At 61.0% G+C, this 17706-nt stretch overlaps 1 protein-coding gene across 1 annotated transcript in view; it reads left to right on the plus strand.

The window, feature by feature from the left end:
• Positions 1-17706, plus strand: part of LOC119960840 (zinc finger protein 208-like) — a gene marked incomplete at its 5' end in the record, with an annotated part of 136440 nt that overhangs the window by 39847 nt on the left and 78887 nt on the right. Inside the window, one exon of the mRNA XM_038788428.1 lies at positions 9090-9396. Coding sequence (XP_038644356.1) covers positions 9090-9396 — 307 coding nt within the window. The remainder of the gene's footprint in view (positions 1-9089; positions 9397-17706) is intronic.

Raw genomic sequence — 17706 nt, forward strand, 5'->3', positions numbered from 1 at the left:
CCAAGGTGACAGAAAAGAGCTCTTTTTTAAGCAACACGGGTTGGAATTTCGATGAAAAGGCGTAGGTGAATGTTGGAGGAGTACTTTCCCCCAGGAATAGTATGTTTCTTGGTTATCAGACCCTCAGAAACAGTGAAAGATTTGGCTGAAGCAGCAGCAGACAAAAGCCTCTGCAAGCATGCAGGCGGGGGACGGGCCAGCTTAAAGCCCTCAAGCTGACTTGACGGCCTTTATGAAAACCGAATTCTAGCAGCAGAGGGAAGAACTGTGAAAAGATCTCACCAAGGCCATTGAAGAAGCTGGGACGGACTTCCGGGGCTCTTTTAAGGGGCCGTAGTGGTGCTGTTTGGACTTTTCCCCGTGTGGGAACACTCCTCAGATTCTCCACCGGTGGATGGCCTGGACTAGGAGTGGAGCAGTCAGAAAATCGGTTTTGGAGCAGAGAAAGGAGCGAGGCAGAAGAAGCAAGATGGCGGCGGGCGGGGAAGCAGCAGCGTGGCAGCAGTGGGCGCGGGAGCAGTAGAAGCTGCTTCAGCGCTCCTTTAAGGAGCTGAAGGCAGAGATTCTGGAGCCGTTTAAGGCCTCCCTGGACAAGGTCATGGCGACCCAGACGGCTCAGGGTGCGGAGATCCGAGAGCTTCGACAAAAGGCCTCGGAGAGCGAGGATGAACTTCTGGGCCTGGCAGTGAAGGTGGGGTCGCACGAGGCGCTCCATAAGAAGTGGTCAGCGAGGCTGGAGGAGATGGAGAACCGGGCCCGTCGGAAGAACCTGCGGATTCTGAGCCTCCCAGAGGGGCTGGAAGGTTCGGATCTGGGGGCCTATGTGGCTATGATGCTGAACACGCTAATGGGTGCGAGGTCGTTCCAGGGACCCTTCGAGCTGGAGGATGCCCATCGGGCGCTGCTGAGGAAACCCAGGCCAAATGAGCCGCCTCGGGCGGTGCTGGTCCGTTTTCACCGCTTCGTCGACCGTGAGTATGTGCTGAGATGGGCGAAGAAGGAGAAGAGTAGCAAGTGGGAGAATACGGTGATCAGGATCTACCAGGACTGGAGTGCTGGAGGTGGCGAAGAGAAGGGCTGGTTTTAACTGGGCGAAGGCAGTGCTCCACAAGAAAGGGGTCAAGTTTGGCCTGTTACAGCCGGCACGCCTGTGGGTCACTTATAAAGACCGCCAGCTATATTTCGACTCCCCGGAGGAGGCCTGGTCTTTTGTCCAGGCAGAGAAGCTGGACTTGAACTGGGGGCTGGGGAACGGTGTACACAGCCCGGAGGTTTTGCCCTCCTTGGTATCCTTTTGTTTTATCGGTTCTGTTGGATGATGTTGGTTTTTTGCCGTTCTGCTTTTTTTTTGCCTTTTGGGACTGTTATCTGTTTACTTGGGCGTTTGTTTTCTTTGGATTTTTATTTTCCTTCACCGGTTGGGAGGTTGGGTGGGATTCGCGGTCCTGTTGGGTCATATGCCCGCCTTTTCCCACGTTTTGGGTCAGGGGGGTGGGGGGGGGGGGGTTGGGAGGGAAGCGCGGGCTTTGTTCGCCGAGCTCGAGGAATAGTGGGCGGGACCGTCACTGGGGGAGGTGGTTGTGTTGCAATGGGGAGGGTCTTTGGGGTGGCGGGAGCAGCCGGGGTCAGCAGGAAGTCGGCTGGCTTACGGAAGTACAATAGAAGGAGTTACGCAGGTAGGGGGGCCCTAGCTTCGGGGGGGGGGGGGTGGGGGGGAGTTTGGGGGGGGAAAGGGGGGGTACCGGGTTGCTGCTGAAGTGGCGAAGGAGATGGAGCAGGTAGAGGGGATCGGGATAGGGATTTGCCGCTGTGGGGAACGGGCAGCGCTGGCCCTAGGGGCCGGGGGGGGTCGGGGTCGGGGTGGGGTCGGGGGGGGTGGGGTCGGGTCGGGGGGGGGTCGAGTCGGGGGGGGGGGGGGTCGGGGGTGGGGGGGTCGGGGGTGGGGTCGGGGGGGGGGGTGGGGGTGGGGGGGGGGGGGGGGTCGGGTGGGGGGGGGGAGTGGGGGCGGGGGGGGGTAGGGTCGGGGGGGGGGGTCGGGTCGGGGGGGGGGGAGTCGGGTCGGGGGAGGTCGGGTCGGGGGCGGGGGGGGTCGGGTCAGGGCGAGGGGGGTGGGTCGGGGTCGGGTCGGGTCGGAGGGGGTCGGGGCGTGGGGACGGGGGGGGGGGGTCGGGTCGGGGGGGGAGTCTCGGGTGGAGGGGTAGGGGGCGTGGGGGGGGGGGGGGGGTCGGGGCGGGGCGGGGCGGGGGGGGGTGGGTCGGGGGGGGTGGGGGGTCGGGGGGGGGGGGAGTCGGGGTGGGGGGGGAGTCGGGTCGGGGGGGGGGGGGTCGGGTCGGGGGGGGAGTCGGGTCGGGGGCGGGGGGGGGTGGGTGCGGTGGGGGGGGGGGGGGGGGTCGGGTGGGGGCGGGGGGAGTGGGGGGGTGGGTCGGGGGGGGGGGGGAGTGGGTCGGGGGGGGGGGGGAGTCGGGTCGGGGACGGGGGGGGGTGGGTTGGGCGGGGGGGGGGTCGGGTCGGGGCGGGGGGGGTTGGGTCAGGGGCCGGGGGGTGGTGGGTCGGGGGCGGGGGGGGTGGGTCGGGGGGGGAGGGGGGGTGTCGGGGGCGGGGGGGGGGTAGGGTGGGGGGGGCGGGGGTCGGGTCAGGTTGGGGGGGGGTGGTCAGGTTGGGGGGGTCCGGGTGTGGGGGGTTGGGGGGGGTAGGGTGGGGTAGGGGGAGTGGGGCAGGGGGCGGGGGTGGGGGCGGTGGGGGTAGGGTCGGAGGGGGTCGGGTAGGGGTCGGGGGGGGGGGGGTCGGGGGCAGGGGGGTAGGGGGCAGGGGGGGTGGGTAGGGGGGGTCGGGGACGGATTGGTGGGTTGGGTTGGGTGGGTTGGTGGGTGGGTTGGGTTGGGTTGGGTTGGGTGTGGGGGGGGTCGAGTAGGGGGGGGTTGGGTTGGGTTGGGTTGGGTGGGGGGCGAGTGGGGGGGGGGGGGGTGGGTTGGGTGGGTTGGGGGGTTGGGTTGGGTCGGGGGGTCGGTGGGGTGGTTGGGAAGGGTTGGGGGGGGGTGGGGGGGGGGGGGGTTGGGTTGGGTAGGGGGGTGGGTTGGGGTGGGGGGGGGTTGGGGGGGGGTTGGGTTGGGTAGGGGTGGGTGGGTCGGGGGGGGTTGGGTTGGGTCGGGGGGGGTCGGGGCAGGGTTGGGCAGGTAGGGGCGGGGGGGTAGGGGGGGGGAGGTGGGGGTCGGGTGGAGGGGGTAGGGGGTGGGGGGGTGGGTCGGAGGGGGTAGGGGGGGGGGGTCGGGTAGGGGGGGGTGGGTTGGGTTGGGTAGGGGGGGTAGGGTCGGGGGGTCGGGCGGGGGGGGGTTGGGACGGGGGGGTCGGGTAGGGGGGGGTGGGGGGGGTAGGGGTTGGGTAGGGGGGGTGGGCAGGGTAGGGGGCGGGGCGGGGGAGTCAGGGTCGGGGGGTGGGGGTAGGGTCGGAGGGTGGGTGGGGGCGGGGGGGTCGGCTCGGGGGGGGTTAGGGGGGGTAGGGGTAGGGGGGGTAGGGGTGGGGGTGTAGGGCTGGGGGGATTGGGTAAGGGGGGGGGGTCGGGGGGGTTGGGTTGGTCGGGGGGTGGGTGGTCGGGGGGGGGGTTGGGTTGGGTCGGGGGGAGTGTCGGGGGGGTAGGGTGGGGGGGTCGGGTAGGGCAGGGGGGGTTGGGTTGGGTAGGGGGGTAGGGGGGGGGGGTTGGGTTGGGTGGGGGGGTCGGGTAGGGCGGGTCGGGTGGGGTCGGGTAGGGGGTAGGGTAAGGTTGGGGGGGCGGGTAGGGGTACGGGTCGGGGTGGGTGGGGTTGGGTCGGGGGTAGGGTAAGGTTGGGGGGGGTGGGGGGTGTGGGGGCAGGGGGGGGTCGGGGCAGGGGGGGTAGGGGGCAGGGGGGGTTGGGGGGGGGGTAGGGACGGATTGGGGGGTAGGAAGGGGGGTTGGATTGGGTTGGGTTGGTTGGGTGGGGGAGAGGGGGGGGGGGTTGGGTAGGGGGGGGTTGGGTTGGGTTCGGGGGGGGGTGGTTGGGGGGGGGGTTGGGAGGGGGGGGTTGGGTTGGGGGGGGGGGGGGTTGGGGGGTGGGTGGGGTTGGGTAGGGGGGGGGTTGGGTGGGTGGGGTCGGGGGGGTGGGGTTGGGTCGGGGGGGGGGGGTTGGGTCGGGGGGGGTTGGGTTGGGAGGGGAGGGTGGGGGCAGGTCGGGGCGGGGGGGTCGGGTCGGGGGGGTGGGGGGGTGGAGGGGTGTGGGGCGGGGGGGTCGGGTAGGGGGGTCGGGTCGGGGGGGGGGGGTGGGCCGGGGGGGTGGGTCGGGGGGGTCGGGTGGGGTCGGGGGGTTGGGTGGGGGGGGTAGGGGGGGGCGGGGGGGTCAGGGGGGGGAGGTGGGGTCGGGTGGAGGGGGTCGGGGGGGGGGTCGGCTCGGGGGGGGTTGGTTGGGTGGGGGGGTCGGGTCGGGGGGGTAGGGTCGGGGGGGTCGGGCTGGGGGGATTGGGTCAGGGGGGGTTGGGTCGGGGGGGGTTGGGTTGGTCGGGGGGGTGGGTTCGGGGGGGTTGGGTTGGGTCGGGGGGTCGTGTCGGGGGGGTCGGGTCGGGGGGGTCGGGTCGGGCAGGGGGGTTTGGGTTGGGTCGGGGGGTCGGGTCGGGGGGGGGTTGGGTTGGGTCGGGGGGGCGGGTCGGGTCGGGGTCGGGTGGGGTCGGGTCGGGGGTCGGGTCAGGTTGGGGGGGTCGGGTCGGGGTCGGGTGGGGTTGGGTCGGGGGTCGGGTCAGGTTGGGGGGGGTCGGGGGTGTGGGGGCCGGGGGGGTCGGGTCGGGTCGGGGTCGGGGGGGGGCCGGGTCGGGGGTTGGGTGTCGGGGGTCGGGGGGGTCGGGTCGGGGTCGGGGGCGGGGGGTCGGGTCGGGTTCAGGTCGGGTCGGGGGTGTCGGGTCGGGGTCGGGTGGGTCGGTCGGCGGGGGGGGGGGTCGGGGTCGGGGGGGGTCGGGGTCGGGTCGTGGGGGATCGGGTCGGGGCGGGGGGGGGTCGGGTCGGGGGCGGTGGGTTCGGGTCGGGGGGGTCGGGTCGTGTCGGGCCCTGGGAACGGGCTGAGCGGGGGGGTGCGGGCACGTGGCGGATTAAGGAAGGGTGATGACTAGTCGGCGGGGAAGGGGGGTAGGTGGTCCCCTGAACCGGCTGATCACCTGGAATGTGAGGGGACTGAATGGGCCAGTTAAACGGGCCCGCGTGTTCGCGTGTTCGCGCACCTGAAGGGGCTGAAGGCGGATGTGGCTATGCTTCAGGAGACGCACCTGAAGGTGGCGGATCAGGTTCGATTGAGGAAGGGGTGGGTGGGCCAAGTGTTTCATTCGGGGCTGGATGCAAAAAATCGGTGCATGGCGATCCTGGTGGGCAAGAGGGTGTCGTTCGAGGCGTTGAATGTGGTGGCAGACAGTGGCGGGAGGTATGTGATGGTGAGTGGCAAGCTGCAAGGGGAGCGGGTGGTGCTGGTCAATGTATACGCCCCGAATTGGGATGATGCAGGTTTCATGCGGCGCATGTTGGGCCGGATTCCAGATATGGAGGTGGGGGGCCTGATAATGGGGAGGGGGGGATTTCAATACGGTGCTGCATCCGCCACTGGATCGATCCAGTTACAGGACGGGTAGGAGGCCTGCGGCGGCTAAAGTGTTGAGGGGGTTTATAGACCAGATGGGAGGGGTGGACCCATGGAGCTTTGCGAGGCTGAGGCCAGGGAATTTTCATATTTCTCCCCTGTGCATAAGGCTTACACCCGGATTGATTTTTTCGTTCTGAGTGGGGCGCTGGTTGCGAGGGTCGAAGATGCTGAATATTCGGCGATAGCCATTTCTGACCACGCCCCGCACTGGGTGGACCTCGAGCTGGGGGAGGAGAGGGACCAGCGCCCGCTTTGGCGCTTGGAGGTGGGGCTGCTGGCGGACGAGGAGGTGGGCGGGCGGGTCCGAGGATGTATCGAGAGGTATCTGGAGGCCAGCGACAATGGGGAGGTCCGAGTGGGGACGGTCTGGGAGGTGCTGAAGGCTGTGGTTTGGAGGGAGTTGATCTCCATTCGAGCGTACCGGGAGAGAAGGGAGCGGAGAGAGAGAGAGAGAGATTGGTGGGGGAGATGCTGAGGGTGGACAGGAGATATGCGGAGGCCCCGGAGGAGGGATTGTTGTGGGAGCGGCGCAGCCTTCAGGCTGAGTTTGACTTGTTGACCACCAGAAAAGCGGAAGCTCAGTGGAGGAAGGCACAGGGTGCTGTGTATGAATATGGGGAGAAGGCGAGCAGGATGCAGGCACACCAGCTCCGTACGCGGGATGCGGCTAGGGAGATTGGTGGAGTTAAGGATCGGGGAGGAAATGTGGTGCGAAGGGGGGTGACATCAATGGGGTCTTCAGGGACTTCTACGAGAAACTGTATCGATCCAAACCCCTGGTGGAGGAGGGTGGGTGGGGCGCTTTATGGATCGGCTGAGATTCCCGAGAGTGGAGGAGCGACAGGTGGAGGGGCTGGAGGCACCAGTTGAGCTGGAGGAGCTGGTTAAAGGGATAGGGAACATGCAGTCGGGGAAGGCGCCGGGGCTGGATGGGTTCCCGGTTGAATTTTATAAGATGTATGCAGACCTGTTGGGCCCCCTGTTGGTTAGGACCTTTAACGAGGCAAGGGAGGGGGGGCTTTGCCCCCGACGATGTCTCGGGCGCTGATCTCCCTGATTCTTAAGCGGGACAAGGATCCCCAGCAGTGTGGGTCGTACAGGCCGATCTCACTCTCGATTGTGGACGCCAAGCTGTTGGCAAAGACCTTAGCCACGAGGATAGAGGACTGTGTGCCCCAGGTTATCCACGAGGATCAAACGGGGTTTGTGAGGCGGAGGCAACTGAACACTAACATACGGAGGCTCTTGAACGTTATAATGATGCCGGCGGTAGAAGGGGAGGCGGAGATAGTGGGGGCACTGGACGCGGAGAAGGCCTTTGATAGGGTTGAGTGGGGGTTCTTGTGGGAGGTGCTGGAAAGGTTTGGGTTTGGCGAGGGGTTTGTCAGTTGGGTGAAGCTGTTATATGAGGCCCTGATGGCGAGCGTGGCCACGAATAGGAGGAGGTCAGAGTATTTTCGGTTACACCGAGGGACGAGGCAGGGGTGTCCCTTGTACCCCTACTTTTTGAGCTGGCAATTGAACCCCTGGCTATGGCGCTGAAGGAGTCGAGGAACTGGAGGGGGCTGGTGCGGGGTGGGGAGGAGCACCGAGTGTTGCTCTATGCGAATGACCTAGTGTTGTATGTGGCGGACCCGGTGGGGGGAATGCCGAAGGTGATGAGGATTCTCCAGGAATTTGGTGACTTTTCGGGGTACAAGCTCAACTTTGGGAAGAGCGAGCTGTTTGTGGTACACCCGGGGGACCAGGAAGGGGGGATTGGTAGGCTCCCATTGAAAAGGGTGGAGAGGAGCTTTAGGTACTTGGGGGTGCAGGTGGCCAGGAGCTGGGAGGCCTTGCATAAGCTTAACCTTACAAGGCTGGTGGAGCAAATGGTGGAGGAGTTTAAGAGGTGGGACATGTTGCTGCTGTTGGCGGGTAGAGTGCAGTCAGTCAAGATGATGGTGCTTCCGAGATTTCTGTTACTATTTCAGTGCCTCCCCATCCTTATCCCGAAGGCCTTTTTCGGACGGGTTAACAGGAGCATTACGGGTTTTGTGTGGGCACATGGGACCGCGAGGGTGAGGAGGGTGTTCTTGGAGCGGGGCAGGAATGGGGGGGGGCTGGCACTGCCCAACCTCTGTGGGTACTATTGGGCTGCCAATGCAGCGATGGTGCGTAAGTGGGTGATGGAGGGGGAGGGGGCAGCATGGAGGAGGATGGAGATGGCGTCCTGTGTGGGCACGAGCCTGGAGGCGCTGGTAACGGCGCCGCTGCCACTCCCTCCAACGAGGTATACCACAAGCCCGGTGTTGGTGGCTACCCTCAAAATGTGGGGACAATGGAGGCGGCACAGGAGGTAGATGGGGGCCTCGATGGCATCCCCGATACGGGGAAACCACCGGTTTGTTCCGGGGAGAATTGATGGCGGGTTCCTGAGTTGGCACAGGGCAGGTATCAGGAGGTTGGGGGACCTGTTTATAGACGGGAAATTTGCGAGCCTGGGTGAGCTGGAGAGGAAGTTTGGGCTCCCCCCCGGGGAATGCCTTTCGGTACATGCAGATGAGGGCATTTGGCAGGTGGCGGGGTTCCCTCTGCTGCTGCTGCCGCGTGGGGTCCAGGACAGGGTGCTCTCGGGGGGGTGGGTTGGGGAGAGGAGGATCTCGGCGGCGTACCAAGTGATGCAGGAGATGGACGAGGCCTCAGTTGAGGAGTTGAAGGGTAAATGGGAGGAGGAGCTGTGTGAGGAGATTGAGGAGGGGACGTGGGCAGACGCCCTGGGGAGGGTGAACTCCTCTTGTGCGAGGCTTGGCCTCATACAGTTTAATGTGCTGCACAGGGCTCACATGACCGGGACAAGGATGGGCCGGTTCTTTGGGAGTGAGGACAGGTGTATTAGGTGCTCTGGGCGACCAGCAAACCATGCCCACATGTTCTGGGCATGTCCAGCATTGGCGGAATTTTGGTAGGGTATGGCAGGGACGTTGTTGAGGGTGGCAGGATCCAGGATCAATCCGGGCTGGGGACTCGCAGTATTTGGGGTTGCGGAGGAGCCGGGAGTGCAGGAGGCGAAAGAGGCCGGTGTTCCTGGCAGAACGATAGAAACAGGCCAGCAGCAGCAGCAACCAGGGGGGGGGGGGGGGGGATGTTTTGTTGTTTTGTGCTAAAGGGGCGGGCATCGTTGTTCTGTGCCAATGTCAGGCATTAATTAATTTCCTCTTCTGTGTATATGGGGGGGGGGGGGGGGGGTCTGTCCTGTCTATTGAAGGGACGGGCAGATGTTTTGGGGGAATGATGGGTGTCAGTTTATCTCTTGCGCTGTGTAATGGGGGGGGGGGGGGGGACTGTTCTTTCTTCTTTGTAAAAAAAAATAATTCTGTCTTTTTGTTGTTGATATTATACAAAAAATTGAATAAAAATTTTTTTTTTTAAAATTGACGAGAGACCGTTCAGGTGCTCTCACTGCGGGACTGGGTTCAGACAATCATCTGCCCTCACTGAACATCAGCGAATTCACACTGGGGAGAGGCCATTCACCTGCTCCAAGTGTGGGAAGGGATTCACTCAGTCATCCGACCTGCAGAAGCACCAGCGGCGAATTCACACTGGGGAGAGGACGTTCGCCTGCGCCCAATGTGGGAAGGGATTCATTCAATCATCCGACCTGCAGAAGCACCAGTGGCGAATTCACACTGGGGAGAGGACGTTCGCCTGCGCCCAATGTGGGAAGGGATTCATTCAATCATCCGACCTGCAGAAGCACCAGTGGCGAATTCACACTGGGGAGGCCATTCGCCTGCGCCCAATGTGGGAAGGAATTCACCCAGTCATTTAGCCTCACTGTGCATCAACGAGTTCACACTGGGGAGAGACCGTTTACCTGCTCCAAGTGTGGGAAGGGATTCACCATTTCATCCAACCTGCTGAAACACCAACGAGGCCACAAGTAACCACAGTGATTGGATTTTACTGTTCCTCACATTCAGGACTGAACCATGTTCATTTGGGTCTCTTTCTGCTGATGACAAACTCCAGCCCATTTACAGGGGCTAATATTCTGGCTAAAAGTCAAATAAATTAGATTTGTGTTAAATACGCAGTGTGTTGAAACTTTTTTTAATAAACAATTTTAATGAGGTAAAACAGTAGAATTACAGAATAAGAAAACAAAAGGACTGTACAGTAGCAAAGTACATAGTGCAATTGCCGTAGCCCACCCCACCCGGATCTGCCTAAATGACCCCCGATACCACGTTCCCGTGCCCCCCCTGCTGACGATTAAATCTCCCCAAAGAAGTCAATAAGCAGCTGCCACCTCCGGGTGAACCCTAACAACGACCCTCTCAAGGCGAACTTGACTTTCTCCAAGCCAAGGAAACTCGCCATGTGTGACAGCCAGGCTTCCGACTTCGGGGGCTTTGAGTCCCTCCAAGATAGAAGTATCTGTCTCTGGGCTACCAGGGAAGCAAAGGCCAAAATGTCAGCCTCTTTCCCCCCCCTGGACTTCTGGTGCCACTGAAACCCCAAAAATCGCCACCTCTGAACCCATTGCCACCCTCGTGTTCAATACTCTGGACATGACGCCTGAACCCCTACCATTATCTCCTAAGTTTTGGGCACGCCCGAAATGTGTGGATATGGTCTGCCGGTCCTCTGAGACACTTTACACCTGACCTCTATGCTGAAGGATCTGCTCATCCGGGATACTATGTGGGCCCGGAGGACAACCTTAAATTGAATCAGGCCAAGCCTGGCACATGTTGCAGTCCCATTAACCCTGCTCAGCGCGTCCGCCCACAGGCCATCCCCCTCCCAACTCCTCCCATTTATGTCTCAGCTCCTCGGTCTGTGTCTTCTCCGCCCCCATGAGCTCCTTGTAAATATCTGAGACACTTCCCTCCCCCACCCATCCTCTAGACACGACCCTATCTTGGATCCCATTTAGAGGTAAGAGTGGAAAAGATGGCACCTGCCTGCGCAAAATGTCCCGCATCTGAGTATACCGGAATTCATTCCCCATCGTCAACCCAAACTTGGCCTCCAGCGCCCTCAAGCCAGGGAAGCTCCCTTCCAAAAACAAATCTCCCTTCCGCTCAATCCCAGCCCTCCGCCATACCCAGAACCCCCATCCAACCTCCCCGGGGCAAACCAAAGGTTGTCACATATCGGGGACCAGACCGATGCTCCCATTGCTCCCACGTGCCTCCTCCACTGTCCCCAGATCCAAAGGGCCGCCACCACTGGTGGGGAAGGGCCCTGGCGGGAACGGCAGAGACACCGTCACCAACGCCCCCAGACTGGTACCCTTACATGAGGCTGCCTCCACCCGCTCCCAAGTCAACCCACCACCCACTTCCTTATCATGGCAATGTTAGTCGCCCAATAATAGTTGCTGAAATTCAGCAGTGCAGTTCGGTTCCGCTCGAGCATCACCATCTTCACTCCCGGGGACTTGCCCGCCCACCCAAAGCCAAAAATGATCTTGCTTACCCTCTTAAAAAAGGAATGTGGAATGAAAATGGGGAGACACTGGAACACGAATAAGAATCTCGGGAGGACCGTCATTTTAACTGTCTGTACTCTCCCAGCTAACAACAGCGGGAGCGCATCCCACCTCCGAAACCCCTCGCATTTGATCTACCAGCCAGGACAGGTTCAGCTTGTTCAGTTGACCCCAATCCCGCGCCACTTGTATTCCCAGGTACCTGAACCTGTCACCAACTAACCGGAACAGCAGCTCCCTCAGCCGGTCCCCTTGGCCCCTCTCCTGAACTACAAACATTTCACTTTTTGTCATATTCACTTTGTACCCCGAAAACCGGCTGAATTCCGTCCATCCCCGCCATCAGGTCTGAAAGCCCCCCCCCCCCCCCCCCCCGAACCAGCCCCTCTGAAGCCCTCAGAGCAATTGCCAGCGGCTTTATAGCGCAAACAGCAGTCGGGAGAGTCTCGTCCCGTCCCACGGTGCAGTCTAAAATAGCCGGAAATCGCCCTATTGGCCTCACACTCGCCTCTGGGGCCTGATGTAGCAGCCTGACCCAGTCGATAAAACCCACCCCAAATCCAAACCGTCCCAGCACCTCCCATAAATAGTCCCACTCTGCCCGGTCAAACGCCTTCTCCGCATCCATTGCCACCACTACCTCCACCTCCTTTCCCGCTGGGGACATCATGCTCACATTGAGCAATCTTCTTATAGTCACCACCAGTTGCCTATCTTTAACGAACCCTGTTTGATCCTCCCTAATAACACTCGGCACACAATCCTCAATCCTAGTGGCCAAAAGCTTTGCCAGCAGTTTAGTGCCCACGTTAAGAAGGGAGATCGGCCTATAAGACCCACACGACTCTGGGTTCTTGTCCCGTTTTCATATCAAGGAGATGGTGGCCTGCGACATTGTCTGGGACAGCACCCCTCTGTCCCTTGCCTCATTAAAAACCTTGACCAGCAGCGGCCCCAATATCCCGGAGAACTTATTATAAAATTCTACTGGGTACCCATCCGGCCCCGGGGCTTTACCTGACTGCATGGCCTTTATGCCCTCAAATATCTCCTCAGCTCCGATCGGGGTGCTCAGCCCTTCTACTAGCTCCTTACCCACTTTTGGGAATATCAGGCCGTCTAAGAAGCGTCTCATCCCCTCCGGCCCCACAGGGGGCTCCGAGCTATAGAGTTTGCTATAAAAGTCCTTGAAAGCCCTGTTCACACCCGCCACATCCCCCACCAAGTTACTGCCTCCATCCACCACTTTACCTATTGCCCTAGCCACCTCCCTCTTTCTGAGCTGCTGGGCCAGCATCCTGCTGGCTTTCTCTCCACGTTCATATACCGCACCCCTCACCTTTCTGAGCTGCTGGGCCAGCATCCTGCTGCTTTCTCTCCATGTTCATATACCGCACCCTCACCTTTCTGAGCTGCTGGGCCAGCATCCTGCTGCTTTCTCTCCATGTTCATATACCGCACCCCTTGCCTTTCTGAGCTGCTGAGCCAGCATCCTGCTGCTTTCTCTCCATGTTCATATACCGCACCCCTTGCCTTTCTGAGCTGCTCCCCTGTCTTACCCGTGGACACCACCCCAAACTCCGGCTGCAGCCTCCTCCGTTCCCTCCAGAGCTCCGCACTCGGGGTCCCCGCATATCTCCTGTCAATCTGCAGGATCTCCGCTAACAGTCGGTCCGTCTCTGCCCTTCCATCTTGTCCCTGTGAGCCCGGATTGAAATCAGCTCCCCTCTCACCACTGCCTTGAGCGCCTCCCACACCACCACTGCTGAGACTTCCCCCATATCGTTGACCTGCAGGTAGTTTTGTTTACACTTCCTCACCCTCACACACCCCTTCATCCGCCAGCAGTCCCACATCCAGCCTTCACTGCGATGCTGGAACCTCTCTACACTCACCTGTAGCTCGACCCAATGTGGGGCATGGTCGGAAATGTTGATCGCCGAATACTGCCCATCCACCACCCCTGTCAGTAAATCCCTACTCAGTATTAAAAAATCGATCTGGGAGAAGACCCGATGGACGTGCGAGAAAAGGACAACTCCTTCCCTGTCGACCTTCCAAACTCCCACGGGTCGACCTCCCTCCATCTGCTCCATGAACTCTCTCAGCTCTTTTCCCATTGCTGACACTCTGCCTGTTTTTGAGCACGACCTGTCCAGGCCTGGATCCATAACTGTATTGAAGTTCCCTCCCATAACCAGCTTGTGGGAATCCAGGTCGGGTATCTTCCCCAGCACCCTCTTTATGAAATCCACATCATTCCAGTTTGGTGCATATATGTTGACCAGGACCACCTTCCTCCCTTCCAGCTTACCGCTATCCATAATGTAGCGACCTCCCCCGTCCGAAACAATACTACCCCACCTCAACCTGCACCCGCTTGTTCACCAGAATCGCGACCCCCCCCTGGTCATAGTATCTAGCCCTGAGTGGAATACCTGACTAACCCAGCTCTTCCTCAACCTAAGCTGGTCCACTGCCTTCAGGTGCGTCTCCTGCAACATTAACACGTCCGTCTTTAGAGCCCTAAAATGCGCGAACACCTTTTGCCCTCTTCACCGGCCCGTTTAGCCCCCTAACATCCCACGTGACCAGCCTATTTGGGGGGCACCCCCCCCCCCCCTTGCCGGTCAGCCATCCCCTTTCCTGGGCCTGCCCCCAGCCCCTGCCCCCAGCCCCTGTCCCGTGCCTCTGTAGCCCCGCCTCCTGGCAGCGCCCATCCCTGACCTCTTCTCCACTTCTAAAATGAAGTCCCTCCCTTGTCAGCCAAACACCCCCGCCCCCCACCCCGGAGGGGTCGGACCTGGCGGCCTACGTAGTTGTTGTGCTGAACTCGCTGATGGGAGCTGGGTCCTTCCAGGGGCCCCTGGAGTTGGAGGGGGCCCACAGAATTCTGGCCAGGAGGCCCAAGCCGAACAAGCCGCCGCGGGCGGTGTTGGTCCGGTTTCACCGGTTCATGGATCATGAATGCGTGCTCCGGTGGGCCAAGAAGGAGCGGAGCAGCAAGTGGGAGAACATGGAGGTGCGGATCTTCCAGGACTGGAGTGCGGAGGTGGCTACGCAGAGTGCTGGGTTTAACCGGACGAAGGCGGTGCTCCACAGACGGAGCGCGAACTTTGGCATGTTGCAGCCAGCGCATCTGTGGATCACCTACAAGGATCGACACCATTATTTTGAGTCCCCGGAGGAGGCGTGGGCCTTTGCGCAGGCCGAGAAACTGGACTCAAACTGAGGGTCTAAGATGGGGAATTTTGTATGATAATGTACTTGTGTTTGCTCTGTTTAATGCAAGATGTGGCTTGGCCTTAGGGTGGGTGGGGTGATGTTGTTATGTCTTCTTGTATGGGTCTGGTGGACGGGTTCGGGCAGGGAGGTAAACGGGGAATGCGGGGAGCTGGTGAGGGGGACAGGCAATGGGAGTGGCCCTAGAGGAGGCGAGGTTGGGCAGGGCGAAAGCGCGGGCTTTTCTTGGGTTTCCCGCGCTGTGGGATGGTGGGGGCGAGTCGGGGCTGAGAAGCGCGGGTCATTGCTGGCTGTTATTTTCCCACACAAGAGCGGGGGGGGGGGGGAGGAGGGCCTGCTGATGGGCACGAAGGAGGAGGGGTAGTCCCACGTGGGGAGGAGTCGGAGGTAGGGCGGGAGTCGCCAGGGTCAGCAGAGGTTAGCTGGGTTATCTGGCTCACGGAAGTGCTCTGAAGGGAGAGGCGCGGCTAGGAGGGGTCCTAGCCTTGGGGGGGAGGGGGGGGGGGGGGACCGGGTTGCTGCTGAAACGGTCAGGAAGGAGCTGGAGGACGCAAGGCGTGCTGCAGGGGGGCTTGCCGCCGTGGGAAACTGGCAGAGCGGGGGACGCTGGCCGGTGGTGGGCAGGGGAGGGGGTATGGCTAATCGGCAGGGGAGGGGGGCAGGAAGCCCTCTGATCCGGCTGATAACCTGGAATGTGAGGGGGCTGAATGGGCCGGTCAAATGGGCCCGGGTGTTTGCGCACTTGAAGGGGCTGAAGGCGGATGTGGCCATGCTCCAAGAGACACACCTGAGAGTGGCGGGCCGGGTTCGGCTGAGGAAGGAATGGGTGGGCCAGGTATTTCACTCAGGGCTGGATGAGAAGAGTCAGGGGGGTGGCGATCCTGGTGGGAAATAGGGTGTCGTTCGAGGCGTTAAATGCGGTGGCTGACAGTGGCAGGAGGTATGTGATGGTGAGTGGCAAGCTGCAGGGGAAGCGGGTGGTGTTGGTGAATGTTTACGCCCCAAATTGGGAAGATGCGGTGTTCATGCGGCGTATGCTGGGCCGCATTCCGGACCTGGAGGTGGGGGGCCTGATCATGGGGGGGGGGGGACTTCAACACGGTGCTGGATCCCCCATTGGATCGATCCAAGTCCCCAATAGGTAGGAGGCCAGCGGCGGCTAAGGTGTTGAGGGGATTTATGGATCAGATGGGGGGGGGGGGGGGGGGGTGTGGATCCCTGGAGGTTTACGAGGCCAAGGGCCAGGGAGTACTCATTTTTCTCCCACGTGCATAAGGCCTATTCGAGGATTGATTTTTTCATCCTGAGCAGGAGGCTGGTTTTGAGGGTGGAGGATGTTGAATACTCTGCCATTGCCATTTCGGATCATGCCCCACACTGGGTGGACCTCGGGCTGGGGGAGGAGAGGGACAAACGTCCGCTCTAGTGCTTGGAGGTGGGGCTGCTGGCAAATGAGGAGGTGGCCGAGAGGGTTCAGGGGTGTATTGAGAGGTACCTTGAGGCCAACGATAACGGGGAGGTCCAAGTGGGGACGGTCTGGGAGGCATTGAAGGCGGTGACTAGAGGGGAGTTGATTTCCATCTGAACCCATAGGGAGAGGGGGGAGCAGAGGGAGAGGTAGAGACTGATAGGGGAGATGGTGAGGGTGGATAGGAGATATGCGGAGGCTCCGGAGGAGGGATTGCTGGGGGAGAGGCGTAGCCTTCAGGCCACGTTCGACCTATTGACTACCAGAAAGGCGGAAGCTCAGTGGAGGAAAGCACAGGGGGCGGTGTATGAATATGGGGAGAAGGCGAGCAGGATGCTGACACACCAGCTCCGAAAGCGGGACACGGTTAGGGAGATTGGGGGAGTGACGGATAGAGGTGGGAAGGTGGTGCGGAGGGGGGTAGATGTTAATGGGGTCTTCAGGGACTTCTATGGGGAACAGTACCGGTCTGAACCCCCGGTGGAGGGGTGTTGAATGGGGCACTTCTTGGACAAGCTGTGATTTCCGAGGGTGGAGGAGGGGCAGGTGGAGGGACTGGGGGCGCCGATTGAGCTGGAGGAGTTGGTTAAAGGGATAGGGAGCATGCAGTCGGGGAAGGCGCCGGGGCCGGATGGGTTTCCGGCTGAATTTTATTAAAGGTATGCAGACCTGTTGGGGCCCCTGTTGGTCCGGACCTTTAACGAGGCAAGGGACCCCCTCCCTTGGGGGGGGGGGGGCTCTGCCCCCAACTATGTCACAGGCGCTGATTTCCTTGATCCTGAAGCGGGACAAGGACCCTCTGCAGTGTGGGTCATATAGGCCGATCTCGCTGCTAAATGTAGACGCCAAGCTGCTGGCAAAGATCTTAGCCACAAGAAGAGACGATTGTGTGCCGGGGGTCACTCACTAGGACCAGACGGGGTTTGTGAAGGGAAGGCAGTTGAATACAAACGTACGAAGGCTCCTCAACGTTATTATGATGCCGGCTCTGGAAGGGGAGGCGGAGATAGTGGTGGCATTAGATGCGGAGAAGGCCTTTGATAGGGTTGAGTGGGGGTATCTGTGGGAGGTGTTGGAGAGGTTCGTGTTTGGGGAGGGGTTTGTCCGTTGGGTGAGGTTGCTCTATGAGTCCCCGATGGCGAGTGTAGCCACGAATAGGAGGAGGTCGGAGTACTTTCTGCTGTACCGGGGGACGAGACAGGGGTGTCCCCTGTCCCCCTTGCTCTGTGCGTTGGAAATTGAGTCCCTGGCCATGGCGTTGAGGGAGTCAGGGAACTGGAGGGGCCTGGTGCGGGGTGGGGAGGAGCATCGAGTGTCTCTTTATGCGGACAACCTGTTGCTGTATGTGGCGGACCCGGTGGTGGGGATGTCGGAGGTGATGCGGATTCTTAGTGAATTCAGGGGCTTCTCTGGGTATAAGCTGAACCTGGGCAAGAGTGAGTTGTTTATGGTGCATCCGGGGGATCAAGAGGAGGGGATTGGTAGGCTCCCACTGAAGCAGGCAGGGAAGAGTTTCAGGTACCTAGGAGACAAGGTGGCTAGGAGCTGGGGGGGCCCTGCACAAGCTCAACCTCACAAGGTTGGTGGAGCAGATAGAGGAGGAGTTCAAAAGGTGGGATATGTTACTGCTGTCACTGGCGGGGAGGGTGCTGTCCATTAAGATGACGGTGCTCCCGTCGGGGGAGGGAGAAGTGTGTACATGGGTTTGTGGGATGTGGCGGGTGTTATCTCTTTCCTTTTTGTTGTTTGCTTTTTTTTGTTTTTGATTTAGTAGTTGCTTTTGTAGGGGTGTGGGTGTTGTTCTATGGTTTTTACAATGGTTATTCTATTGATATTGTTTTGTTGTTTATATTTTGTGAAAATCTTAATAAAAATTATTTTAA

Source organism: Scyliorhinus canicula, unplaced genomic scaffold (assembly GCF_902713615.1).
Source record: "Scyliorhinus canicula unplaced genomic scaffold, sScyCan1.1, whole genome shotgun sequence".
Classification (NCBI taxonomy): Eukaryota; Metazoa; Chordata; class Chondrichthyes; order Carcharhiniformes; family Scyliorhinidae; genus Scyliorhinus; species Scyliorhinus canicula.